The sequence below is a fragment of the Carettochelys insculpta genome, chromosome 26 (assembly GCF_033958435.1).
Source record: "Carettochelys insculpta isolate YL-2023 chromosome 26, ASM3395843v1, whole genome shotgun sequence".
NCBI classification, from domain to species: domain Eukaryota; kingdom Metazoa; phylum Chordata; order Testudines; family Carettochelyidae; genus Carettochelys; species Carettochelys insculpta.
Window position 1 is genome coordinate 12,058,261 of NC_134162.1, and position 24,336 is coordinate 12,082,596.

At 46.2% G+C, this 24,336-nt stretch overlaps 1 protein-coding gene across 1 annotated transcript in view; it reads left to right on the forward strand.

The window, feature by feature from the left end:
• The window catches only part of LOC142002052 (zona pellucida sperm-binding protein 3 receptor-like), a 47,730-nt gene extending 29,300 nt beyond the window's left edge, over positions 1 to 18,430 (forward strand). Inside the window, exons 11-15 of the mRNA XM_074977856.1 lie at positions 3,473 to 3,676; positions 5,325 to 5,513; positions 11,038 to 11,220; positions 16,408 to 16,607; positions 17,289 to 18,430. Coding sequence (XP_074833957.1) covers positions 3,473 to 3,676; positions 5,325 to 5,513; positions 11,038 to 11,220; positions 16,408 to 16,607; positions 17,289 to 17,447 — 935 coding nt within the window. The 3' untranslated portion in view covers positions 17,448 to 18,430. The remainder of the gene's footprint in view (positions 1 to 3,472; positions 3,677 to 5,324; positions 5,514 to 11,037; positions 11,221 to 16,407; positions 16,608 to 17,288) is intronic.
• The last annotated feature ends 5,906 nt before the right edge of the window (positions 18,431 to 24,336 follow it).

Here is a 24,336-nt window from a genome sequence, read left to right on the forward strand (position 1 = left end):
CTGCTGCTGCTACCTGGAGAAGCTCTGAGTGAGTAGAAGGATGAGCCTTTCCCTTCAACACCATTCCCATCTTCTCCCAGCTTTCCCCTTCTCTCTCATCCCGAGCTCTCCATTTGCTTCCCTCTGCCAAGCTCACAGACCCATGTGGTTTTTGAAAATCCCAGATTGTTGTTATTGCATGGATCCTGGTTTCCTGGCCAAATCCCAGCTCTACCCTGCTACCTGTCTCCTGCTGTTCTCGGTGGCTGGGAAGGTTTTTTTGTTTTGGTTTGGTTTCCCTGTAAGGCCCCCTTCCACAAAGCTCTTGAACGTATGCTTGCTTTTAAGCACACACTTAGAGCTGGCTTCTGTGGGGGTACTCCTATGTTGCAAGTTGAGCTCACCCTGTAAGCGTTTGAATGCAACAGGTTGCAAAGTACTGTTACCCTCTTGGCCTGAGCGGTTAGCCAATACACACACAGGCTGTCTGGCTGTTGAGGAAGAGAATGGGATGATCGAGCTCTGGATGTCTTGGTGCACTCTCGTTTAGATACAGAGCAGGTGCCACATGTCCTCATGCCCTGCAACGGTAGAAGTCACCCAGGCGACAAGGGTATTTTTGTTCACAGTTCTAATCCTCATTTCTGCCAGCACACTGTTGGAAAACTCCACAAGGTTCACCCAACCTCCGTCATAAGAGTGGTATCAACATGAAGGGTCATTACTGGGATTAACAGGTTAGCCACTCACCAATGTGAACTACATGGATGACAGGTCTTTGCCAGGTGGTGTTTGAATCAGGGGCTCTAACTACTAATGGTGACCAGCATTTCACTGGTGCCAGATCAGTGTGGCTATGTCTGGAACAGGAGCACTGCTAAAGTCATTGCCACTGAGGCATGACTGACTTTGTGCAGTTATTGAGACAATATCCATGCTGGATTTGCAGCAGTCAGCCCAGCTGGACTCAAGCTGGATATACAGGGTGGCTCAGGAACAGGGGCACCTCTGGCTTGCCACAGCGGCTGTGCGCTGAACTGAAAAACTAAGAAGCTGTCACAGGTGCACAACCAGTTTTATGTTTTTTTTATTATTTTTTTTGTAAAGAGGAAATTGTCTGTGCAGTATCACCCTGAATCTCAGTGAGCTGCAACAGCTTCACAATCTGCTGTTAAATGGCTTGTCTGTTGAAAACAGGGATTCCGGGGTAAGCCATTCTATCATTAGAAATTAACAAGTGGTTTGGACAAGGTACTTCTGTATGCTAAGTTCATTGCACACACACAGTCCTGGGCTTCTTTCTTTCCTCCATATTCCCCAGCACAGTCCCTGTCAGCCACCCTCATCTGCTGTTTCTCAGGCTCCTTGCAACGTTGTCCCTCTTGTCCAGGCTTGGTATGGCTCTCGTGCCCTCTCCTCTCTGGACCAGGGTTCAGGGTGCACCATCTCTTCCCACAACCATTTTTCCTTCTTTTCTTTCCATCTGGGAGAGAAGTCCCCCCAGGTGACATTGTTTTAAATGGTACTGAGAGAAGAGGCAGAGCTGAGTTGGCGGGTATTACGCTAGAAGGTATTTATGGCTGAGATCAATCAGTTCTTTACTCTATTGATAATTACCAGAACCTCTGTTTATGTCCCATTCCAATTGTCCAGGTGTCACTTTAAGCAATAGGAGTCTACCTACTGGTGCCTATCATTTTCCCAGAAATTTTTGAATTGATTGGATGTGTTGTTCGGAAGTTCGCATGTTACAAACATAAAGAGGAGCTTTAAAATAAAAATAAAAACAGTGCTCGGCACTGATGATGTTACTCCATTCAGTAACAAAATGTCTTCAGTCAAAGATTTTTAAACCCGGCAAACCCCCCTTTTTAGATTTTAAATGTAAAGAAGAGCTCTACAAAAGCCCAAAATCATCTGTTTCTCACCACTAAAAGGTCGGCCCACACTCACGTTGTCTCTTTCTGATATCCTGGGGCCACAACAATGACACCGCCACAGCATGTTACAGACAAACAGAAACACCCTTTAGGGTAGGTAGGGCCTTGCATTTCCCTCACTAATTCCATACACAGACTAGAATCATATAGAGTGACTGCTACCCATATTCTCCTTGTTTTCTGATGGACTGAGCTAAAGTCTGGGTGTCGGGATTGCATGGATCTGAGCAAAAGAGCGTAGAATATGGACCTCTGATTTTCCCAGCTAGGTCTCCAGCCTCTTGCCACAGAGGAGATTTCTTCTCAATAGATTTTCCTGGCTCAGTATGTCCTTTCATGTTTCATCCTAGGTAGCTGTGGTGAGCCTCCAAACATTCCCAATGCCTTTCGAAAGACTTACATTGGTACATTGAGTCCCATTGGGATGGTGGTTACATATGGCTGCCGCCCAGGTTATGAGCTGATTGCTGGAAAAAGCTCTGGGCATGTTGTTTGTCTTCAGAATTCCACATGGTCTGTAGTTCCAAACTTTTGTCAGAGTAAGTATATTACTAAATTTTCTTGTTTTCATTAAGCAGATTTAACACCAACAGGGAGGCTGTGCTGATAATTGGCTGGTGAGTGGCGTAAAGTGTAGAGCTGAGAGGAACATAGAAGGAGGCCCAGTCAGGGTCTGCGCTGTTTGCTTAAGTTAATAGTGGGGAGCAGGATTATGGTTAGAAATTTGCGGTGTGCTCTTCACTCCCAGTCTAGCTTCTTTACACCAAGTAAAAGGTGCAGAGTGGCAAAATAGGTCTTTAAATGTCCTGGATCCTGCCAGAAGAGGATGGCATCCTCTTGTAAGCCCTGGGGTAAGTGGTGTGCCAATGAGAAGGCTGTGGGTGGGATGGGTATGTCAGGGCAGGCCACAGCACCTAGTGCGGCAGAGATTCAGGGCAAAGCTGGAGTCAAACCCATAGGCAGCTGGGCACAGGTCCCAGGGCTGTCTGTATTAGGCCAGGGCCAGAGAGCAGCCCAGTACTGGGAAGCTATAAAGGTAGCTTAACGATTGCATCTACTCCTGGGCTATGAACTCCTTGCTGTTCCTCCTAAATATCTGCCACCTTTACAGCTTCCTGTGCCAATGGACAAATCTCTTGCCCTCGTGCATCATCTCCTTCTGCACCTAAAGTGGATGATGATCAAGATGGATCACACAATATCACCTGCCTTTTTATGCGCAGTGTGGGCATAAGGCAGCAGCTGCCATCACTAAGTCAACCTGTAATGAAAACCAAAAATACTGTTCTTACGGACAGCTATTCTGATTGCAACTGGCACAGTATTTTTGGTCTTTGTCACAGAAAGATTTAGAGGATAGCTCTCAGCCCATATGCTGTTTCTGCAAAAGAGGTAAAGCTTCCTCTAAAATCCAAGCCTCTTCTTCAAGGTCAAAGACATGCTCATTTTGTACAGCTTGCAAAGCTTTCTGCTCCCCCTGGTAAAAAGAACCTGCAGCCATGCAATTGTCTTTGCTGTGATTTAATGCCATTTCTCTTGTTGGTCTTTCTTAGAAGTTCGTTGTCCGGCTCTAGAGGTTAGCAATGGAACACGGACCCTTTTGCTTAGACCTGGAGAGGAGACCCATGCATTTGGGGACGTTGTTGCAATTGAATGTGCGCCTGGGTATGGTATCAAAGGCAGTACTGAGGCCAGTGTTCAGATTCGCTGCAAACATGATGGCACCTGGGATCCTGCCATGCCAGTCTGCGAACCAGGTCAGTATAAACAGTGAAGTGTGACAGGATTAGCGACTTCTTAATCCCTGATTTTAAACATGCAAAGACCTTTAACTGCGGCATATACACTGTAATAGCTGCATATCTTCACATTTATCTTATTGGCGCGCACCGAGGTCCCAGTCAGGTTTGAGGGTCCCACTGTGTTGTAGAAACCCAAACAAAGAGGGACCCCCCCCCCCAAAAGAATCCAAAAACCTCTTCCTCATAGTCAGGGAGAAAAAGTGATTCATGAAACCCAGCATTTAAATGTGGGGAATGCTGACTGCTTAAGGACCAAGAAATAGAACCTAAGTCTGTGGAGTCAAGATCCATTGATAAAGCTAAAGTGCTACTTGGGGGGTTATCCAAAGGTAAAGCCAGGAAGCAGTATGGAGAGTAGGTGCCACAGGAATTACCACCCAAGAGAGTCAGAATGACAGTACCCTACAAGCCTCTTCATTGGCCAAGTGGTGCTACTTAAACCCAAGGCTTGGGCCAGGAGGTTTTTCTAGGGAGCTATACAGACTTTAGCCTGCTGCAGTGATAGAGTTCACCTTGTCTCCTGGCTTTGACCCTGATTCCTGCCTCTTGAGTCTAACTGGGTACAGTCTTTGATCTCTGAGTTCAGCTTTTGTTTACAGGACTGGCCTTGTGATTCCTTCAACTCTGGCCTGGTAGCTTGTGCCCCTGAGGGGCAGTCCTCAGCTCGTGCAGGTGGGGACCTTGAGAGTCAGTGCATCTCGGCAGTTTCTGTTACTGGGCCTTGTATGGAGCTCCTGGTACAGATAAAAGATCCTGTCCCACCTACACTCCTCTTAAGGCAGCAAAGTGGTGCATATACAAACTGTAGTTCTGAGTTGGGGGCTGGGGAGGAAATCACATGTCCAAATGTTTGGCACCTGAAAGAGTTTTAAGCATCCAGTTATTTTCAAAAGTCCTTGTGAGGATTTTAATCATTCAAAGACATTTTTAGAGCTGTGGATATATGGGCATAAGCAGCTCTGGGGCTAATTTATCATCATGCTAGGAAAATGGGTGTTAAATTTACAGGTCACCACCAACGACTAAAGTCAACCACCAAAAAAACCTTTCTTATCCCTTGCAAATAATCTCCCTGTTTGCTAGTTTGAGGAGCTGGAGAGAGAGGGTGGCTCTCTCCATCAACAGGAAATGTTCGGTCATGGGTGTGGAGCTGAGGGATTTGTCAGAGGGTTTTGTAGCTTTGGGGGAGATATGGATGCTGGGAGAACTTTAAGCCACTAGAAGAGGTTCAGATCTGGATTTGGAGGAAAAGTGTAAAAGGGGCAATTCACTGAGTCAAGGCCTGACGTTCTTGTCAATGGATGCTCCAGGTATCACACATCTCCCTGGATCATCGTCATTGTTTCTATGCCGCACACTGAGCATGTGAATGACTGTCCCAGCAACCTAGTGACAACAGCATTTTTGTGTAGACTGAACTGACACAGCAAGAGCTACACACACAGCTAGTGAGTGGTTGGACACAACTGGGGTGTTCTTTGATGTATAATGGTAACATTGGATATTGCCAGAATGACATCAAGAAATGCTAAGAATCTGTCATCACTGTTTCTTTTTTTTTTAACCTGCTGTATAAATAACACATTTTTCTCTCCAATTATAGTTTGTGGCCCACCTCCAAACATCTCCCATGGCCATTACAGTACATGGGGCAAGAGCAATTTTGTTATTGGATCATTGGTAACTTACAAATGTGATACGGGCTTCTCATTGGTTGGAGGAGCCACCATTCATTGTACGGCTGGTGATGAGGACACTCCAACCTGGGGCGAGTCCACCCCTCAGTGTGAAGGTAACACATTCTGCATCACCCTAAAATGCCTCATATTGGAAAAAGATTTTTTCAGTGATCTGGTGCAATATATCCTCATTCCATCCACCTCTATTATCCCATTGTTGACCACTCCTTTCCAGTGCCTGAAGTGTTCCCAACAACCTACTCCATAACAAGCATGCTGCCAACTTCCTCTCTCCCCCATGATCTGCTGTTTGATCCATCCACGCTAATACTTGGCCTCCTTTCTGGCTCATTTCTCCACTGCCTGCACCTGACAACTTATTTCGTCTAGTGGTTCCCCATACAAGTGTACCGCATTCCCTTCCACTATTAGCCCTCCCTACACACCATAGCCTTAAATTTGCATGAACAATCTGAAATCAGAATAATCCTGGTGGCTTGACTTAGTAGCAGGAAGATGCATGTGGAGAGAGCAGGAGAGAAAGTGTTCATGCATTAAATGCTGCATTGTCCCATCTTCAGAATTCCCAGATGTATCTTCACCAAGAGAACTTTCAAATGTCAAAATTCATCAGAAATTCAGTGCAATAAGAAATGATCGGTTGTGTCTGCCTGTGGAAATAAGAACTTTCCTTAAACACAAAGGTCAACAGAAAGATTAAGAAAATGTGATCTTTTGTGGCCAGGTTTTTTCAGTCTTCAGATGGGTTGGTAGGTAGATCAGTGACCCTCTTAAGTGGCTTGGCTTTTGTTGTTCTCTCTTTTATGTTTAGCCCCAACATCTTTGTTTTTCCTCCGTGGTGAAAAATGGAAAGGTGATTACAAAAATATATGTATTTGTGTACAGCTTCACTCTTGAGCTTTCTTACAACAAAAGTTGCCATGTCAACTGCAGCAAAGAAAGTCCATGCCTGAGTGACAGTCCATGTTCCATTTAATTTTTTCCGTCCAAGGGCAGAATAAATGTTATGTGCACCAAGGCATGTGCGGATGTGCACCGTCAGTAGAAGCACATGCTGCCCACTCTGGATGGCTGTGGGCACTCCTGCTAATCAGCTGAGCAGTGCCTGAATCTCTCCTGGGTGGCCACCCCAGCACTCGGCTTACAGGGAAGACTGGTGACAGTACAGGTTGAATCTCTCCAGTCCGGCACCCTTGGGACCTGACCAGTGCCGAGCAAGATATTTGCAGGACTACAGGAGGTCAATGTTGTTAGCAGCATTACCAATATTTCCATTGCTTGCAGGGCTCTTCAAAGACATTTAGGGGTAAATTACAGCTAAATAGCAGCATGGAAAGCCAGGACTGGTGGCTGTAAACAAGCTTCATGGGATTGCAGAATTGCACCATGATAGCTGGTTGTCCGGCTAACTAAAATCATGCCAGATGACAGATGTTGCCAGATGAGAGTATGCTGGACTAGAGGGGGTTCAACCTGTACATGGAATTTTCCTTACCTTGTGGGTAGGATGTATGCAACTGATGGACCAAACCGTGAATGCTTCTCTAGCACATGTGCTCAACTCCAGCATAATTACAACATATGCAAAAGTGGTCTGGTGCCAGCACTGGAGACCTCTGAGTTCTAATTTTGGTTTTGCTGCTGTTTTTCTCTCAGGTTTAGAGCAAGTCTCTTTGCTTCCCTGTCTCAGTTTCTCTGTTTGTAAAATAGTTTCCTTCTTCAATACATGTGCACTAAGTAACAAAAGGATCTGGACGGTCTTGTTTGATGTCTTGCAGAGACTCATTGTCCAGCCCCACACACTGAACACGGAAGCCTGATATCTCCACTTCCACAAAACTATACATACAGAACCAGTGTAACATTTCGTTGTGATCCTGGTTACATCCTCATGGGCCATGAGAGGGTTCAGTGCCAAGTGGATGGCAAGTGGTATCCTTTGGTTCCAGTCTGTGACCTGGGTAAGTGCGTGACAGAGGAGGGTGGTGCTTTGTTGGGTGTCCAGCTGAGGGGAAGGCCAGGTGAGACTTGCTGCCGAAAGCGGAGTCTGAGGCTAACCATCATCTAATAAAAGCAACAGTGGGCTTGGGAGGAAATTGAAATGCAGGGGGTGAATTTTGACTTCTGGGGTTTTGAACATGCAATGTTTTGGTGTCTGCCCTTTCCCAGCTCAGAGGAGAATGGGGGTGGGGATATGAAAAAGCAGCTTTTGTGCAAGAAAGTGCCTGTGATTTTCATTTTACAAAATATGCTAGCTGAGGTGTCCCTGTGACAAATAGCATGGAGATTCCTTATTATCACAGGTGTAGAATACGTGTAACAAGTGCCCCTGGCTTGCCCTCCTGGCTGGAGGTGGTCACATGAGCACCCCGCCTCAGTTTTCCCTCATTAATGTTCCACCAGCAATTCTTTTTCAGTCCAACAATACTCCTGCTGAGGGCCAATTTATTAGCCACAAATGCTTCTTAATATCCCCCTTGAATCAAAGTGCTAGGTTCCTGCATTTCTCCGCAATATCCCTGCCTTGAACTCAGAACCCAAACCAGGTAAAGTAAGCTGTGTCCACCTACCCTGGGGCAAACTGCCCTCCACTGCTCTTAGTCTTGAGCTGTTCTTGTTCCCTATTCCCCCCAACAGTTTTTCACTGCTGTTCCTTGGATAACTCCATCAGCTTCTCCTTCCAAATTCTACACCCCTCCCCCCTCACCACAGGCCAGACCAGTGTCTTCTCTCCAGTCCCCGTAGATGGCCAGTAACGAAGCACAGATGGATATAGCTTGCTTCTTAAATAGGCTATTCTCCGCCCCCACCACACGCCCAAACATTGCTGATTCTGCCTTTCAAAGGGTGGGGTAAGGCACTTGGTGGTCCTCAGAAAAGGTGCTATACAAAGGAAACGTTATAAGATATTGACTCTATTCCATCTCTTCATAGAGAAGTCTGTGTTTTCAAGAAATGTGATGAATGTAACACTTCAACAGGTTCCCTCGTAATTCCATGCAGGGCTAGCATCACTACAGATTACTGCTACTCATGTTTTTCATTGCTTACTCTCAGTGCCCCCTGCAAAGCAAGTAATTGATGCAGTTTGTGCCCCCTCATAACTCTGCCTTGTCACACATTTCAGCCATTGTTGTTTTATGTCATCACGGACCAAACCAAATTCTGCACACAGGGCAGCGGTGAGCAGAATGTGGGCCAATAACTTCCACAGCTGGGTCTCACATGCCTTGTTCTTATAAGGGCTTTTCATCCCCCATGGGCTTCAGGGTTAAATGTGTCTTTTATCTATCCCTGTCTTGCTTTGCGTTGTTAGGGAGATGTTCCAAACCACCAGAACTTCCGTACGCTGACAGAAGCAATCAGAGAGAGTATCTAGTTGGTTCCAGAGTGACCTACTCCTGCAGACCTGGTTATACACTCATCCCTGGAGTATCTCCCCATCTGACTTGTCATACAAATTTTACATGGTCCAAAGTCTCAGAATTTTGTCAGAGTAAGTAACTCAATTTTGGGGTGAATTTTCTTAGCTTTAGTTGACAACCCAAATTTAAGAACAATTCAATAGTTTATTTGGGGGAGGTACATTGGGGACTGCTTAGCCCAGAGGTGCTGAGCACCTGCAGATTTCATTGACTGCAGTTGGAGTTGTGGGTACTCAGCATCTGTGAAAAGCTGGCCCAGGACACACTGAGCAATTGTGTGAATGTCTCTGTGCCATAGATCTCATGAAACTAATGTGATGGGATGGACTGCATTAACTATACAACTTTTCACCTGCTCAGCTATATTCTGCCCATTAGCCCTCATCCAGTAGGATCTCGACCAACACCTCAGTCTTCTGAGCAACACCAGACAGCTCAGACAGACAGACAATCTCTCTCTCTTTCCCCGCACCTTCCTTTGCCGTCATATGGATTTTCTGTGTCTCTAAACCCCCTCAAAATGACACTGGATTGAGGGTCAGGTGGGCAGCATTCTATTCACCACCACTGAATGGACTGAAGTGAAATGTCTAATAAGTTATTAGGGCTAGAAATGGCAAGTGTGGGTATTTCTGTATATCATTAAAAACTCAAGGGGCCCCCTTTCTAGTGGGGACAAACACTTGCTGTTAGAACCTCACAGGTCCTGAGATATCAGACTTCTTGTTGTAGTTCTATTAGCTCTCCTGGGTCATTTGGAGGTGACCTACCCTTTATAGCATAGGTCTCCGCTGGTTTAAAAAACAAATGAAAACCCAACTCTGCAGCACTGAGTCTGTCTGATTCAGGCCCCAGTTATGGGACTAAAATGGCAAGGTAGACATTAAAGGTCAGGCTGGAGCCCAGACCCTCCCTCCTCACAGAGTCTTCAGACCCAGGTTTCAGTCCAAACCCAAATCTCTGCCCTGCCATTTCATAGCCCCACCAAGAGCCTGAGTCATCTGTGGGGTGTCCAGAGAACAAGTGTGACAAATCAGGTCAGGGCTAGGAGATAATAGGTGCCTATAAAAGAAAAAGTCCAGAATATTGGGACTCTCCCTGTGAAACTGGGCCATCTGGTCACCCTAGACCGCTGACTCAGGCCAGGCATAGCTGAACCCAGGCCCACTGATGGGGGCAGCTGCCTCAGGGCCCTCTGATTGAAAAGGGCTGGTCTGTCACTGCAGCAATGGTAGCAGGCACAGCCCCAGGCCCTTTAAATTGCTGCTGGAATGGTGGGCAGTGTTGTCTGGGCAGCTCTGAGGGTTGCCTGGTGGAGGGGGCTGTGGTGTGGCATGCTCTGAATGGTGTTAAAGGCTGGCTAGCTTCAGCCCTCCCCATTCCGCCTGAGGCTCTGCCCCTTCCAGGAATGGAACCAGACATCCCCCCACATTGCCTAAGGGTCTGGCAAGTCTATTGGCCATGCTGGGTTCACCAAGGGTCTTTTGTCCAAGTGCAGACAGTCTAAGATGCTGGTGTTACAGGTGGAAGATAAACAAATAGTGCTGGTTAAATGGTGAGCTGTATTACCTGGCATACCCTGAATTCCAGCCTGTGTACTGGGGTATAAAGACTCTCTTAGCATTGAATATATCCTGTGCATGGCTGTGTCTACATTAGGGAAAGTAAGTCAATTGCAGATATGCAATTCTAGCTTCAGCAATTGCATAGCTAGAATAGACGTATCTGTGATCAACTTACTTGGCCATCCTCACTAAAGAAGGTCAACAGGAAAGAAGATCGACCCTGAACGTGTCAATCATCTGGAATATGTGGACATAGTCTAAGTCACTTGTGTCTTTGCCACTCAAGAGTCTCAAGCAATCCAAACTCAGAACAGTAAAACCTTGTCACACCACGTCATCATGCAATGTCTTTCTGTTATATATTATACAGACCTTCTGGGGAAGACACTCTTAGAAGCCACTTACCTCTTTTTGGGACACCCATCAAACAAACAAGGACATCCTTTTAAATATTAAGGAGATGGATATTTGGTTTAAAGGTTAAGGAGACTGAAGTTTGGGTTCAGAATGTTACAGGGGGTCCAGAGACTACTGGTAGTCTCCACCATGAAAACATCTCTACCATGACTCTCTTCTTCTATCTGATTCTGAAAAAAAGTCTAAAACTCTTTATTGGTGTTCCTCAGAGGTTCGTTGTCCAACCCCCGTGATTGAAAATGGAAGACAAATCTCTGCGGCTAAAGCTGTGTATACGTATGCAAACCATATTGTGTTTCAGTGTGACCCTGGCTACGTCCTCCAAGGCCATGAGGAGATTGTGTGCCGGACTGATGGGTCATGGTACCCTCCTGTGCCATTCTGTGACAAAAGTAAGTATAAAGAAGAAGAGGATCTGCCATAAGTCTTATTAAAAGTAGCGGGAAGTCTGCCTCCCTGCTTCTCAACACCTAGGGAGATTTATTAGAAGGATCCCCATAGATCATTAACAAATAGCCAAAGGGTGTGTTCATCTATCTTCTCTCCATGACTTTGTTCAGTTCTGGGGGGAGGGGAATCAACACAGTTAGATTCTAATCCCCAGGACCACTTCTGAGTGAAGGTTAAGTGTCTCAGGCAAAGGGACTTCCACCCCTTTTCTTAGGCTATTGACCCATAGGATCATAGCATACTAGAAGTGGAAGGGAGCTCAAGCACTCATCAAGTCCAGTCTTCTGCACTCAGAACAGGACCAAGCAGCATCTGGAAGCATCATCTCTGGCAGATGTTTGTCTAACTGCTCTGAAATATCTCCAGTGACGGAGATTCCACATCCTCCCAGGGCAATTTATTCCATTGCTTAACCACCCTGACAGCTGGAAAGTTTTTCCCAATGTCCAGCCTAAATTTCCCTTGCTGCAGTTAAAGCCTATTGCTTCTTGTCCTATTGCCAGAAATTAAGGAGAATAATTTTTATCTCTCCTCCTTGTAACACCCTTTTAGGTACTTGAAAGCTGTTATTAGTTCATTCTGTCTTCTCTTTTCCAAACTAAACAAACTCAATTGTTTCAGTCATTCCTCAGAGGTCACATTTTCTAGACCTTGAATGATTTTCGTTGAAGAGTTTTAGATCTCACTTTCAGGTTGTGGGTTTGTTTGTTTGTTTGTTTGTTTGTTTGTTTTCATAATGTCAGTGATTAATTTGTGACAGTGTTTGCCAGCCTAAGCCTCTGGGCTTGCTGTACCACTTATAAAATTGTGGGGAAATGTTTTCTTGAGCCCTGACACCTCTTCAATTACACATTAAGCCCCGCCTAAAGTTCAGCCTAAAATTTCCCTTTTTTAATTTCCTCCCAATACGTCCTGGTTCAGCCTCCTTGTAACATCCTCGAGAATTGTTCACCTTCTTCATTAGGCATGGATGGGAAGCAGCACTGGGATAGTGGTTTACACTGTGGGAGGGCTCAGCAGTGGGTAGAGGGGTGGAAACACTTTTCGGGAGACTAAGGGAAGGTTGGTGGGTAGCAGGAGGGTTGAGATATTTGCCTAGGAGATTCTAGAAGGAATGAACATTCTAGGTGGGTGGTCTGGTTGATGTGCTGACTTGGGCCTGATCCTTTAAGCAGCTAAGCATCAGCAGCCCCCATTAAAGAGAATTTACCTATGTTTAGAAATACCAAGTGCTGGATTCCCATGTAACTAGCTGGCACCTGAGTCAGGGAGAGGAGCAACCGGCTTACATTTTTCTATCCTTTTGTAGCCTGTGGCCGACCTCCAGCTATAATGAATGGGCGGCACAATGGTGGGATCAAAGAATATTTCGCCTATGGCTCACAAGTGAACTATAGCTGCGGAGAAGGTTTATCACTGATTGGAGAGTCTGCCATTTATTGTACATCGGATGGGGTAAATCTGACCTGGAGTGCACCAGCCCCACAGTGCAAAGGTAAGTTGTTCAGTAATGACTCTGACTTACAAAGGGTAGAAGGTACCTTCTGGAGACCCAGATGTAATGTCACAATGGTTTTTATAAGTGGGCCTGATAAAGAGCAGAGTTGTCTGCTGCTCCTATTCCCTATATCTCCATTCCACAGTTCTCTTTGAAGACCAGCATTACCGCAGACATGGGTGGAGAAAAGCCAAGAGAGGGTGTGGCTGTGGCACTGACCCAAGGTATCCCCTCCATATGGACCCTGGGAGGAAACTAACGCTTTAGATGGGACATGACGCCCCCTGGTTTGCTGGCAAACCCCACTCAGGGGTGCAAGTAGCTCTACTGCTATGGGAGCCGCAAACAGCCACAGCTGAACAGATCCTGTAACTGTTAAATAGCCTCATGGATCTGCCAACGCCCATGGGAAGGATCCCAGTAGGAGCAACTGTTCTTGCAGCTCTGCATGCAGAAGATGCTTAACATGGACAGCCTGGCAGGTACATCAGGAACTAGCATGTGGACCCTGAGATACCTCCCCCAGGTGGAGTCTGAACAGCTAAGGAGGGTTAATGTGCCCTACGTGAAATATTGGCGAGAAACCACCTCTGAACCTCCTTGACCATATACCCCTGTTGTCAAACATATAAAAATTACACTCCACCTCTGATTTTCCTCACTGGCCGGTGCCACCTTTTTTTGGACCTTTGCCCCTGCTGATGCCTGAGCTTCACTGTAGTTACTTATTTCCCCCAATCCCCTACCCATTTCCTGGATCTGGTACCTAACCCAGCTGTTCTGGGTTGTCCTCTTAGGTCTGGGTCCTCCTGGATACAACATCAAAGAGTGTTTGAGGGAACAGCCTGATTCCAGAAAATGGAATAAGCCCTGGGTGGCTTGACTTTTCACTAGGAAGCCAGGGACCAGCATGAAAAGCAATATTAACAAGCCGACCTGCCACATGCAGTCCCCCACCCTATCCCCTGCTGATAGTCTCACTGAGAATCCACTGCAGGGAGAAACATGAGCTGCATGTGCCCATGGCAATAAAGTTTTCACACAGTGGTCTGCCAGGAGATCAAAGGTTTGACATTCTTAGGTGGCCGTGGCTTTTCCCCACGTTTAGCATGTGTGGAAACAGATCAGTTGCTATTGAAGTGTATTGGCTTTGCTTCATTCCCCGTCTCAGACGGACGTGACACTACCAGTGCTGTTGTTCTCCCTCAGTGGTTCGCTGTCCAAAGCCAGAGGTTGAAAATGGAGCAATCGCTACTCTGAAGCAGGCGTTTATATATGGGGTCGCTGTTCATTTTTCCTGCAAGCAAGGCTACCTGCTCCATGGCAGCAGAATGAGTCAGTGTCAGGGGGATAACACCTGGAATCCTCCTGTGCCGATGTGTCAGCCAGGTAAGTGTGTAGATGTGACGGATCCAGCACAAGTAGGATGAGCCCTACTAATAGCACCATAGGTGAGATGTGGTCTGAGGACAGCACTGGAAACAAGGACCTCCTAACCCTCTTCCTACCCCTAGCCAGTCTCCCTATGTCGCTTGAGCATACTTGCCCTCTCTGCCTCCATTTCCCATCTGTAGAGATGAAAATAGTGGCTCTAGCCTCCCCTGAAATGGGGTTATGAGAATTCATTGGGAAAGCACTACAAGGAAAGATGGTAACCATGAATCATCTGCATTGCTAACACTTTCCTGGTCATACTGTGGAAGGGAACCTGAAGAAGCCAGTGTTTATCAACAGACTACACACTGAATAGGCTAATGACCAAGTAACCCCAGTGCTCAGGTCAGAGCAGCTTTCTTCAGGAGTGGAGCAGTTTTAGTGATGGATTTTTCCTATTTAGAAGCGGTGCTTATCCAAGCCCCCAGGCAACTTGTACCTACATCTAAAAAACGGTGCCCTAGCCTTCCCAGCTTAGTCACCACCAGTAAACAGCAATGATTTCCCAGGCTAACTCCCACCACCCACCCCTGCAGCCAAAACAAACAAACAAACCTTCTGATCGTTCATTAATCAATTTGCTCTTGCTTAGCCCTGCCCTGGCAAGAAAGGCCAAGTGTGCTAACCTTCAGACTTGACAAGCCCAGCTCTATGGTCACAGGCCTGAAGCTCTCCAAGGCAGACTCAGCCTCTCTTCCTTCTGAGGTGGAGACATTGTTCTGTGGAGAGTGCTCTGTGGAGGCTGGGTGTGAGGTGAAGCAGCAATGGGAGCTGATTTCCCAATTAAACTATAGGAACTCAAGGACTGAGTCTTGTTTTACAGTCTTTAGCCCCTGGAAATAGGAAAAGGAGCAATGGGCTTAAACTGCAGCAAGGAAGGTTGAGGTTAAACATTAAGAAAAATTTCCTAACTGTCCAAGTAGATAAGTACTGGAATATATTGCACAGGGTGGTCGTAGAATCTCCATGACTGGAGATAATTAAGAACAGGTTAGATAAATACCTAACAGAGGTGATATAGATCAGGGGACAGCAACCTTTCTAAGGCAGAGCGTCAAAATGTGACCTTTTGACCTCTATGTATGGTCAGAGTGCCGGTGATACTTTTTAAAGTTGGCAATAGTCCATTAATAACACCTTCATTAATAAAGACATTAAGAGGCAGAGCTTTACCATTTAGGTGGTGGTCGGTAGCATTTGCTGGTCTTTTGTTACTCCACAAGTGGCATGGCTTTGAGCTATCTCCTGGCTGATGAGGGAGGACAAATGGGGCTGATCTTCCATGTCACATGCTGATGAAAATCTGCTCGTGTGCCATTCTTGGCACCCATGCCAGTGATTGTTGACCTCTCTGATCTAGATGCCGCTTGGTACTGCTGTGAGGACACAGGCCTGGATCTGATGACCTCTTGAGGTCCCTTCCAGATCTAGTGTTCTATAATTCTGTGATTCTATTCTCAGCCCCACTGCATTGCCAGAGGTCTTAGTGCACATGAGAATCAGGTTCTCCTTTTCTGCCTGCGTTCTGTGGGTTGTCCTCAAGTAGCACTTCATGAGATGACTGTTTCAGTGGGGAAGAGGTTCCTTACAATTATCTAAGTGGCTTGTACAGAGGCAGTCACTGTGGCATATAGTCAAAGCCTTTGGCATCCTACAGGATGCAAGTCATGATAGAAGTATAAGACACTGTTTAGGATCAAGCTATGCTGTCAGTTCCACCAGTGTAAATCCAAACCAACACCATGGACTTGCGGTTGTCCCTCACTGCAGAGCAGGCAAAGTCTGCAATACACCAAAGAGGTTATTTAGAAGAAGGCTATAAGTGTCCAAGGGAGTAAATGTCACAATTGCCCCAATTAAACCTCCTTCAGTGAATCAACAAAGCACCTGTCCCCTCTGCTTCAACCATGGACTTTCAGCTGCCAATGACCCCATGAAATGCTCATGAAACACAGAACTGGATGTGATTTAACTCACGCCCTTTTCTCACTGACTCATGATGTTTGTCTCTCTGGAGGGTCAGTGCAGTTTTGATGTTACAGTTTATTTCTCTGATTAAACCAAAACAGCTGCAATGAAGTAAGCCAAGGGCATTTGGTCTTAAATAGAGCTGATTTTTTTCCATTACAGGCAATGAGTAGCTCCCTCACAGCACAACTCTCACTGAACTGCCTTCTTGTGTGTTTTTTCCTTTCAGTTCAGTGTGCAAAGCCAGATGTGCAGAATGGAAGAGTGGACAGTGTGTTTGCTGAGAAAATGTGGTACAATGTAAATGAAAGCGTTACTTTAAAATGCTCTTCTGGATACCACTTTTCAGACCTTTGGTACCTTCCTACAACCGACACTTCTAGAATTATTTGTTTAGCCAATGGCAACTGGACAGCAATACCCAAATGTGTAAGTATGGTGCACCAGGTGGATTTTTGAAGTACTTTGCCCAATTTCTAGTGTAAAAATAGTAATAACGGAGTTTGGAATTTCTTAAAACTTTGATTCATTAAAACAATGAACACAATGTGACCAGCTAGGGAAGCGTGCCATTGATTTAAAAGAAGGGGAAAATGTATGGGTCTGGAAGTGAAGGAATACTGTCCCTCCTCTAGCCCATTCTTTCAGATCCTCTGTAGCACTTTTGCCATAATAATATAAAATGTGGTAGGTAAAAGTCACCCTGGATGAAAGTTGGCCGTATTATTAAATAAAGCAGTCCAGAGTGTGATGAAAGTCCATATCTACTGATGCATTAGGGCACAGTATAAACCTGTCTTATGACTATTGTAGTGATTAGTAGCCAGTGTGCTCAGCAGTATGCAAGTGTAAATGGAAGCCTAGTTCCTGCTCATGAACCTTACAGTCCAAGTGCCTGATTCAGCAAGATGTTCAGAACCATCTCAAAGTAGCTCAGCATGACCAGCCCCTGTACAAAGTTGATAAGAATTATGGGAGTAGAGGCCTTTTAAGAATCAGACCTGTGTCGTGCTGAATGAGGGTTCCAATTCCAAAAGCAGCAAGTGCACTTCAGTACTTAAATCGGTCTTTTCTCAAGAAAATCTCATGCTGTTTTTCTCTGTTTCATAGAAAAAGCACAGCAATTCTGAAGAATGTACCGGGGTACGTGAGAGTAAAGAGTTTCTCCATTGTGATGTGCCTCTGACAGAACTGAGAACCCTTCTGGAAGTGAAGAAACTGTATCTGGAGATCCAGAAGCTGAAGAAGGAGATTAAAAACTTGCAATGAATAGCTAGCATCTGCCATCCTAACTGTGACAAAATGTCTCCCTTAGGTGCAGTTTATACAGGTTGAACCTCTGTCATATCCAGCACCCTGGGGTCCTAACTGGGGCCAGACAAGAGAATTTGCCCAACCATGGGAGGTTCATATTGTCTAGCACATTATCCACACTTCCACTGCTTGGTGGGCTCTTAGAAAACATTTAGGGATAACTTACAGCTAAATAATAGCACAGAACAGTGAGAGCCAGGACTGGTGGCTGTAAACAAACTTTATGGGACAGTAGGAAACTTGGCCACACCCATGAGAAAGTGGTTGTCTGGCTAACTCAAATCATGCCGGATTATGGAGTTTGCTGGGTGAGAGAGTTTTGGATTAGAGAGGTTCAACCTATGTAATTCTATTGTATAGGGAGTGGATTGAACAGGTACCAATTAAGCAATCTCTCTCTCCTGCCATCCATCTGCAGCTTCTGACGGAGGCAAGGGACACCATTCCTTATCCATCCTGACTAATAGCCATTAATGTATCTTACCTCCAGGAATTTATCTAGCTCTTTTTAAAACCCTGTTATAGTCCTAGCCTTCACAGCCTCCTCTGGCAAGGAGTTCCACAGGTTGACTGTGAGCTGTGTAAAGAACTACTTCCTTTATTTGGTTTAACCTGCTGCCCATTAATTTCATTTGCTATCCTCTAGTTCTGATATTATGAGAACAAATAAATAATTTTTCCTTGTGACTTTCTCCACACCACTCATGACTTTATATACCTCTATCATATTGCCCCCTTAATCTCCTCTTTTCTAAACTGAAGAGTCCTAGTCTCTTTAATGTCTCTTCATCTGGGACCCATTCCAAACCTCTAATCATGTCAGTTGCCCTTTTTGAACTTTTTCTAATGCAAATATATTTTTGAGATGCTTTTTTTTTTTTTTACTGTTCATAGGGAACTTAGTTGTCTGCCTAGTAACCCTGGGAGAAAGTGGGAGAAATAATCTAATAAATCTGCTCTTCTTATGCTGGTTATTTCAGGCCCTCTGGCAAGTTTTGGACTGTAATCAAAGTGATTAAATTGAGGTTGTTTTAGTGAGGAAAGTGAAAGCAAGTAGAGGAACCAGTTTGTGGTGTCTAACATGCTAGCCACTAGCTGCATATGGCTATTTGGCCAGTTGAGTGAGCCTTGTTGGCCTAAACAATAAATATATTTTCAGAATAATGGGGCAAGTTTGCTAGTGGCTGCTGCTTCAGAACTGGCTGGACACCGCAGAATTAGATTGAACTGTATCAACTGAAGGCTGATTTTCATACACACTTCAGACCTTCTGCATGTGGAAATTTATGCCGCCTACCTTCAGCTTTGCAAACATCCCATAGTTGCTGCTTAAATTTAGCATTTATGAATTCTAACACATATAGTTAGAGTGGGTGTGTGGTTCTACTGTTTCATGTGCATTAAACATCTCTACCTTTAGGATTATAGCTCTCTGTGCAGCAGGGTGAAAAGCTAAGGCTGTGTCTACGCTATGAGATAAATTCGAATTCTTGAATATCAGTTTTGTAATTCTGGAATTTAAAAGTTCGTATTTGACCAGCCTCACTTCCCACGTGATTCTCACAAAGTTGACTCATTGCTGCCATGCTCAAATTGGCTAACATCGACTGTTGCAGTTGTGCATTGTGGGAACCTATCCCAAAGTTCCCTCATCCCCGTAGCATTCTGTGTATGCTCATTGGTCTTGACATCGTCCACATTGCATTTTCCTCATTCCCCTCCCAATCCATGGAAATAATGCAGAGACCCTCAAAGTTAGAAGAAAGAGGATAGGAAAGTGTAGGAAAAAAGAATTTTTGGTTTTTCCCCCATATTACATTGCCAACATGGGTGCAGTGACTGTATTCTCCACTGGCTCTCCAGTGAGTGTCCCACCTCCCATCATTGCATGTAAACCCTGAAAATACAGGGTCCCAGCCTGTATTTTAAAGTGAGAATAAAGAATAGAAAAGTGTAGGAAAAAATAATTTTTGGTTTCCCTGTTTATTGTGTTGGTGTTGAGGAGAGTCTTTGGCTTTCCAGTGCACTCTAAGGCTTCCGTTCAATGACTGTGTTCTCAACTGGCTATTCACTGAGTGTCCCATCTCCATCATTGCATGCATGTGATCCCTGAAAATAATACAGAGGCCCAGACTGAATTTTAAAGTGAGAAGAAAGAAGATAGAAAAGCGCAGGAATTTTTTTTTTTTGTTTTTGTTTCCTAACTCACTATACAGATATTGCCAACACAAGTGCAATGACTGGCAGCAAGCCTCTGTATGTGATGGGGAAGACTTGCCCACAGTGCCAGAAAGCCCTCATGCATCTTAGCCGCCAGGCGAGACTCTCCCCTCCAGGGGCAGCAAGCCCTGCTGTGGGCGTACGGGGGGCGGGGGGGGGGCGGCGTTCAGTGGCAACTGTCAATTCTCTCTTCGTTGTGCTCTTGATTCCAAGTCAGCTCATAGCCTTTCTTCCCAATCAGACCAGATCTAGCTTTGATACCTTTGTTATTGCCTGAAGCATTTTGATATCTAATCAATGGATGGTAGAGATTTAACTGTAGAGAAACAACTTGCTGAGCCATTTTTCCAATTGCTTAATAAGTTGTCCAGCAGCATTACCAACACTTCCACTGCTTACTGGGCTCTTAGCAGATATTTTGGAGTAAGTTGCAGCTGTACCTTTGTGAGCCAACTAATTTTTCCTGTATTCCAGAGCTACAATAAAATTCAATTGTTATAACTGCTAAGCGTCTGTGTTTTTATAACTTTATCCCACTAGCTAAAAGACAAAAAGCCCCGCTGTGTTTAAAGGCTCCTTATTTCTTCCTCATGAGTGGGAAACTGTCTCAACCTTCAAGGACTCAGTGAGCAATGAAGACTGGCTTAGCTTCTCTCAGCTAGGAGAGTTCAAGTTGAAACATATATATATATATAAGACAACTTGTCTTGCTGCTTACAGTGCTGTACCTGGTCTGTGGAATTTCAGGAAACATCAGTCTATGGCACTATTGCACTGGAATCACTACTTGTGTTTAAAGAGCAGGAAATATTGAGTCAGCTTGCCAACATAACAGAGATGAATTTGACCACTTCTGGCTGCCTAGTCTACTTTTGGGGTTAACCAAGCTGTCTGTCGGTCCCACTTGTATAGTGGCGAAGTAGTGAACCCTTTCCTCAATACCATTTTGCCATTCTGGGTGGACTCTACATTTAATTTCACTGAGCCTTACTTCACTTACAGCTCTATTGCGCTCCCATCATGGGTTTATGATACAAATGAGGATTTCTCTGCTGACATGTACCTAGAGGACATAGAGTAAGTCAGGATGAGCCTCTAGTCATCATTTCTCATGCTGAGTAATACCTTACATTGAGCGCAGCTTCCTGTGCTATTTTTCTAGCTCTTTCCAATTAAATGTGACTAAACAGGGGGATTGGAGAGCCTCCCAATGGCTCGCTGACCAAGCGTCACAAACCTGGTCTATATGCATGACATTTAGGGTGAGCTTGCATTCCAGCTCTGCAGCACATGCAGCTCAGGGGCCACTGCTGGGATCACCAGCACTGGGCCTTGTTTGTATACCCATGGTGCTGTGTGGCAAACTTTAACCATGGTAGAAGCATACAGGAATCGGAGACCCCAATTCACCCCTGCACTTCTCAGCAGTATAGTGGTGGTAGCTGACTGTCTACTTCCCCCCCACTACTATTCTTGTAGGAATTTGCAGAGCAGTGTGTGTACTAGGCATATGGTGGGATGTGGAGGTTTAGCTGAAGCACAACTTCACTGAACACCAGTTTCTGATGCCATTTGTTGCATCCACACGCAGGCAGCCAAACCAGGGGCTGCTCTGCACCATGCTCAGGCTGAACCACCAGCAGCCAAACCCAGCATAGGTGACGCCCAAATGCACAGGCATGATTTAGCACTCCTGCCCAACCCGCCAGCAGCAGGCACCCTGCCTCTAAATCAGTGGGTTTCAACCTGTGGTTCATGTACCCTGGGGGATCTGGACAATGTCTAAAAAGCCCGTGAAAGACAGACTGGGTGGGGGGGGGGGGGAGTCATTAGAATTTACTTACGTGTGCTGCTCATGGCTTTCCTTCCAGAGCAGCCTACCCCCCCACCTCCCCATTTGAACATGTTTAGGGACAGCCACAAATATGGGGGGGGGGGGGCGGGGGAGAAAAAGGTTGAAAACTATCGCTCTGGGCCAAGCACACTTTCTGGCAGCCCCAGAACCTGTCCCCTGCCCCCCCCCGAGGTGGCTTGTCTTACATGTAAAGCCAGAGGCAGTGAGATCACTGACAAAGGAGAGGGAAGTCTCTGGTCTACAGCCTTGGCTGATAGCCAGCCAGTTTTTTTAGCTCATGTGGTGGCCATAAGGTCACAGGCTCAGTGCCACCTGCTGACCACCCCGTCCATGGGACTTACAAATGGAGCTGTGTTATGCGTGAATGGCTGGAAGAGCCCAGATGCTTGGCCCATGAGTCCTCAGCAGCGGAAATTATGAAATCACAAAGGCATTGAGACCACTGACAAAGGCTTGACTCTGTGCTGGAGGCCAGGCCCAGAGGCACACCCCCCACCCCTGACCCCCGCGTTGCAGCTCAGGTAGTGGACCTTGTAACTTTAGTCCTCAAGGTCAGCGCTTCATTTCCTGCCGCCTAATGAGTAGGCACAAACACCTTACATGCACTTCCTTTGCATGGTGCAAAGAACCATTGTAGTGCACTGTATCAGAGGGGGTAGCCCAGCCAGTCTGTATCATCAAAAACAACAAGCAGTTCTGGGGCACCTTATAGACCAACAGCTATTTTAGGCCGTAAGGGGCCACAGGCCTTATTGTACTGAACTAGCCAGCCCCCACCCAAGCTTGCACATCTGTGGCCACAGATGCAGTCTGTAGGCCGTATTCTCAGTTTCTTCTGGCAATTTGAACATTTGCCAAAGGAAACATAGTGTAAATGGGTGGAAGTTTATTGCCCATCCCTGTCCCTTGCTAAATGAGCTAATCCAGTTTCTCAGCACAGTAGCACAAACACACAATGCACAGCATTCTTTTTCCATGTCTCTGCCCAATGTTTGCCTGCTCCAATGCTAAAAAATAATATCTGCCCAGGGAGGAGACATGGTCATCTCGTCACAATCCTTTTCAATAAGCTGAGCTCTTTTGAAAATAAAGCCCAAGCCCAAAGTTGTGTGTATTAGCATTTCAGTGCTTGGCTGCTTGTGTTAATGGTAACTGACTGGGGTTCTCTTGAGAGTTTTGTTTTTTTGATGATGTGTTGTGTTTCTTTCTCACAAGAAAAGTTGTTTCTTCATAGGCTATTAAGCAGCTGATCCTATAACAGCCCCTACTGGGGCTAGAACCTACAACCCCATGCACACAGTGCAAGCATCTCTAGGGTTTGAGCTAACGTGTATCTGGCAGCCAGCTAATGCTATAGAGAAGCTTTTTTCTTGCTCTGTAAATGGTCTACGTGCCACGACATACATCAGTGAACCACACACACACACACACACACACACACACACACACACACACACACACACACACACACACACACACACACACACACACACACAGAGGTGGGTGGGTTACACACGTGCCCACATAGAGGCATGGAGCTCTGTCTTCGTAGGGACATGATCTGTTTAGCATCACAAAGTGATATTTTTACATAGAAAACGTAAGGTAGAAGTGATTATTTATGTATTGGCCCAAACTCTGTTGGTGAAAGAGCTGAGGAATTTGAAGAAGAGCTCTGGGTAGCTCTGATGCAGGTCTAGAGCCAGCCTACTCAGACCCACCAGTGCGCAGTAGATGCTGAAATCAGTTGGAGCGTAGGGCCCTGAAGGTGCAGGGCCCAAGGCACCTGCCGAACTCACCTTGTCCTAGGGCCAGACCTATGCCTGTGTCGCTTACTAACAGCAGCTGGATCAATACAAAACTTTTTTTAAGTGACTTTAATACCCATGTGGTACAGGTGAAAACAAATTGGGGGGGGGGGCGGGGTAGGCATGGTGGGAGGACAAAGTGCCCCCCCCCCCCACTGCAGGTACCGTAGGGTGGGTGGAGCATAATGGCTCTGTGGCTGGGCAGGACATATGACCTGTCCTTTAGAACGTGGTCCTGTGTGCAGGGAGACACGCGTTGAATATGGGGTGTTCATAGACTGTGGTGGGCATGCAGCATGGGGGCACTGAGTGGAGTGGGGACAGAGCCTTGGGTGCAATGGCAGATGAACAAGTACCCTCACATCCACAACCCCACAAAATTGGGCAGTTAGCATTTATGTCTTGACTTCACACCACCTTGATTTGGGCTTTGTCTGCTGACTTGGGCATTGACCTTGGTCTGGCTCTGTGAAATATTCTGCTACTCAGAACCTTAGGGTGTCTCTTGTTCTGCCCTAGTTTGGGGGGGTCTGACCAGCCTTGTCCCGCCTAACCTGGGTCCTGCATAGCTACAGCAGCACTGAACAGGAGGGACAGTCCTGTAAAGCGAGTGTCATTTGCATCTGCCACGATCGAACACCTGCCTCCCCCGGCCCCAAATTCCTTGTTCTCCCCCGCCGAACCAGCCGCTTTCTCGGCAGTTGCCAGCCTGGACCAGCCCCGCCCCTTCTCTCCTGACTCCGCCCCCAACCTGTCCCAGCATCGTTAGGCCCCGCCCCTTCGAGCATGACCACGCCCCCCAGACATATGTTGACATGGTTTAGGCCACGCCCCTAACCATGTTTGGTATTGTTTAGGCCACGCCCCCTTCCCCTGACCCCGCCTCCAACCAGTCTCATATAGCTCAGGCCCCGCCCCTGTTGTCATATGGTTCCTCCCTCGCTCACTGGTGTTAGGCGCC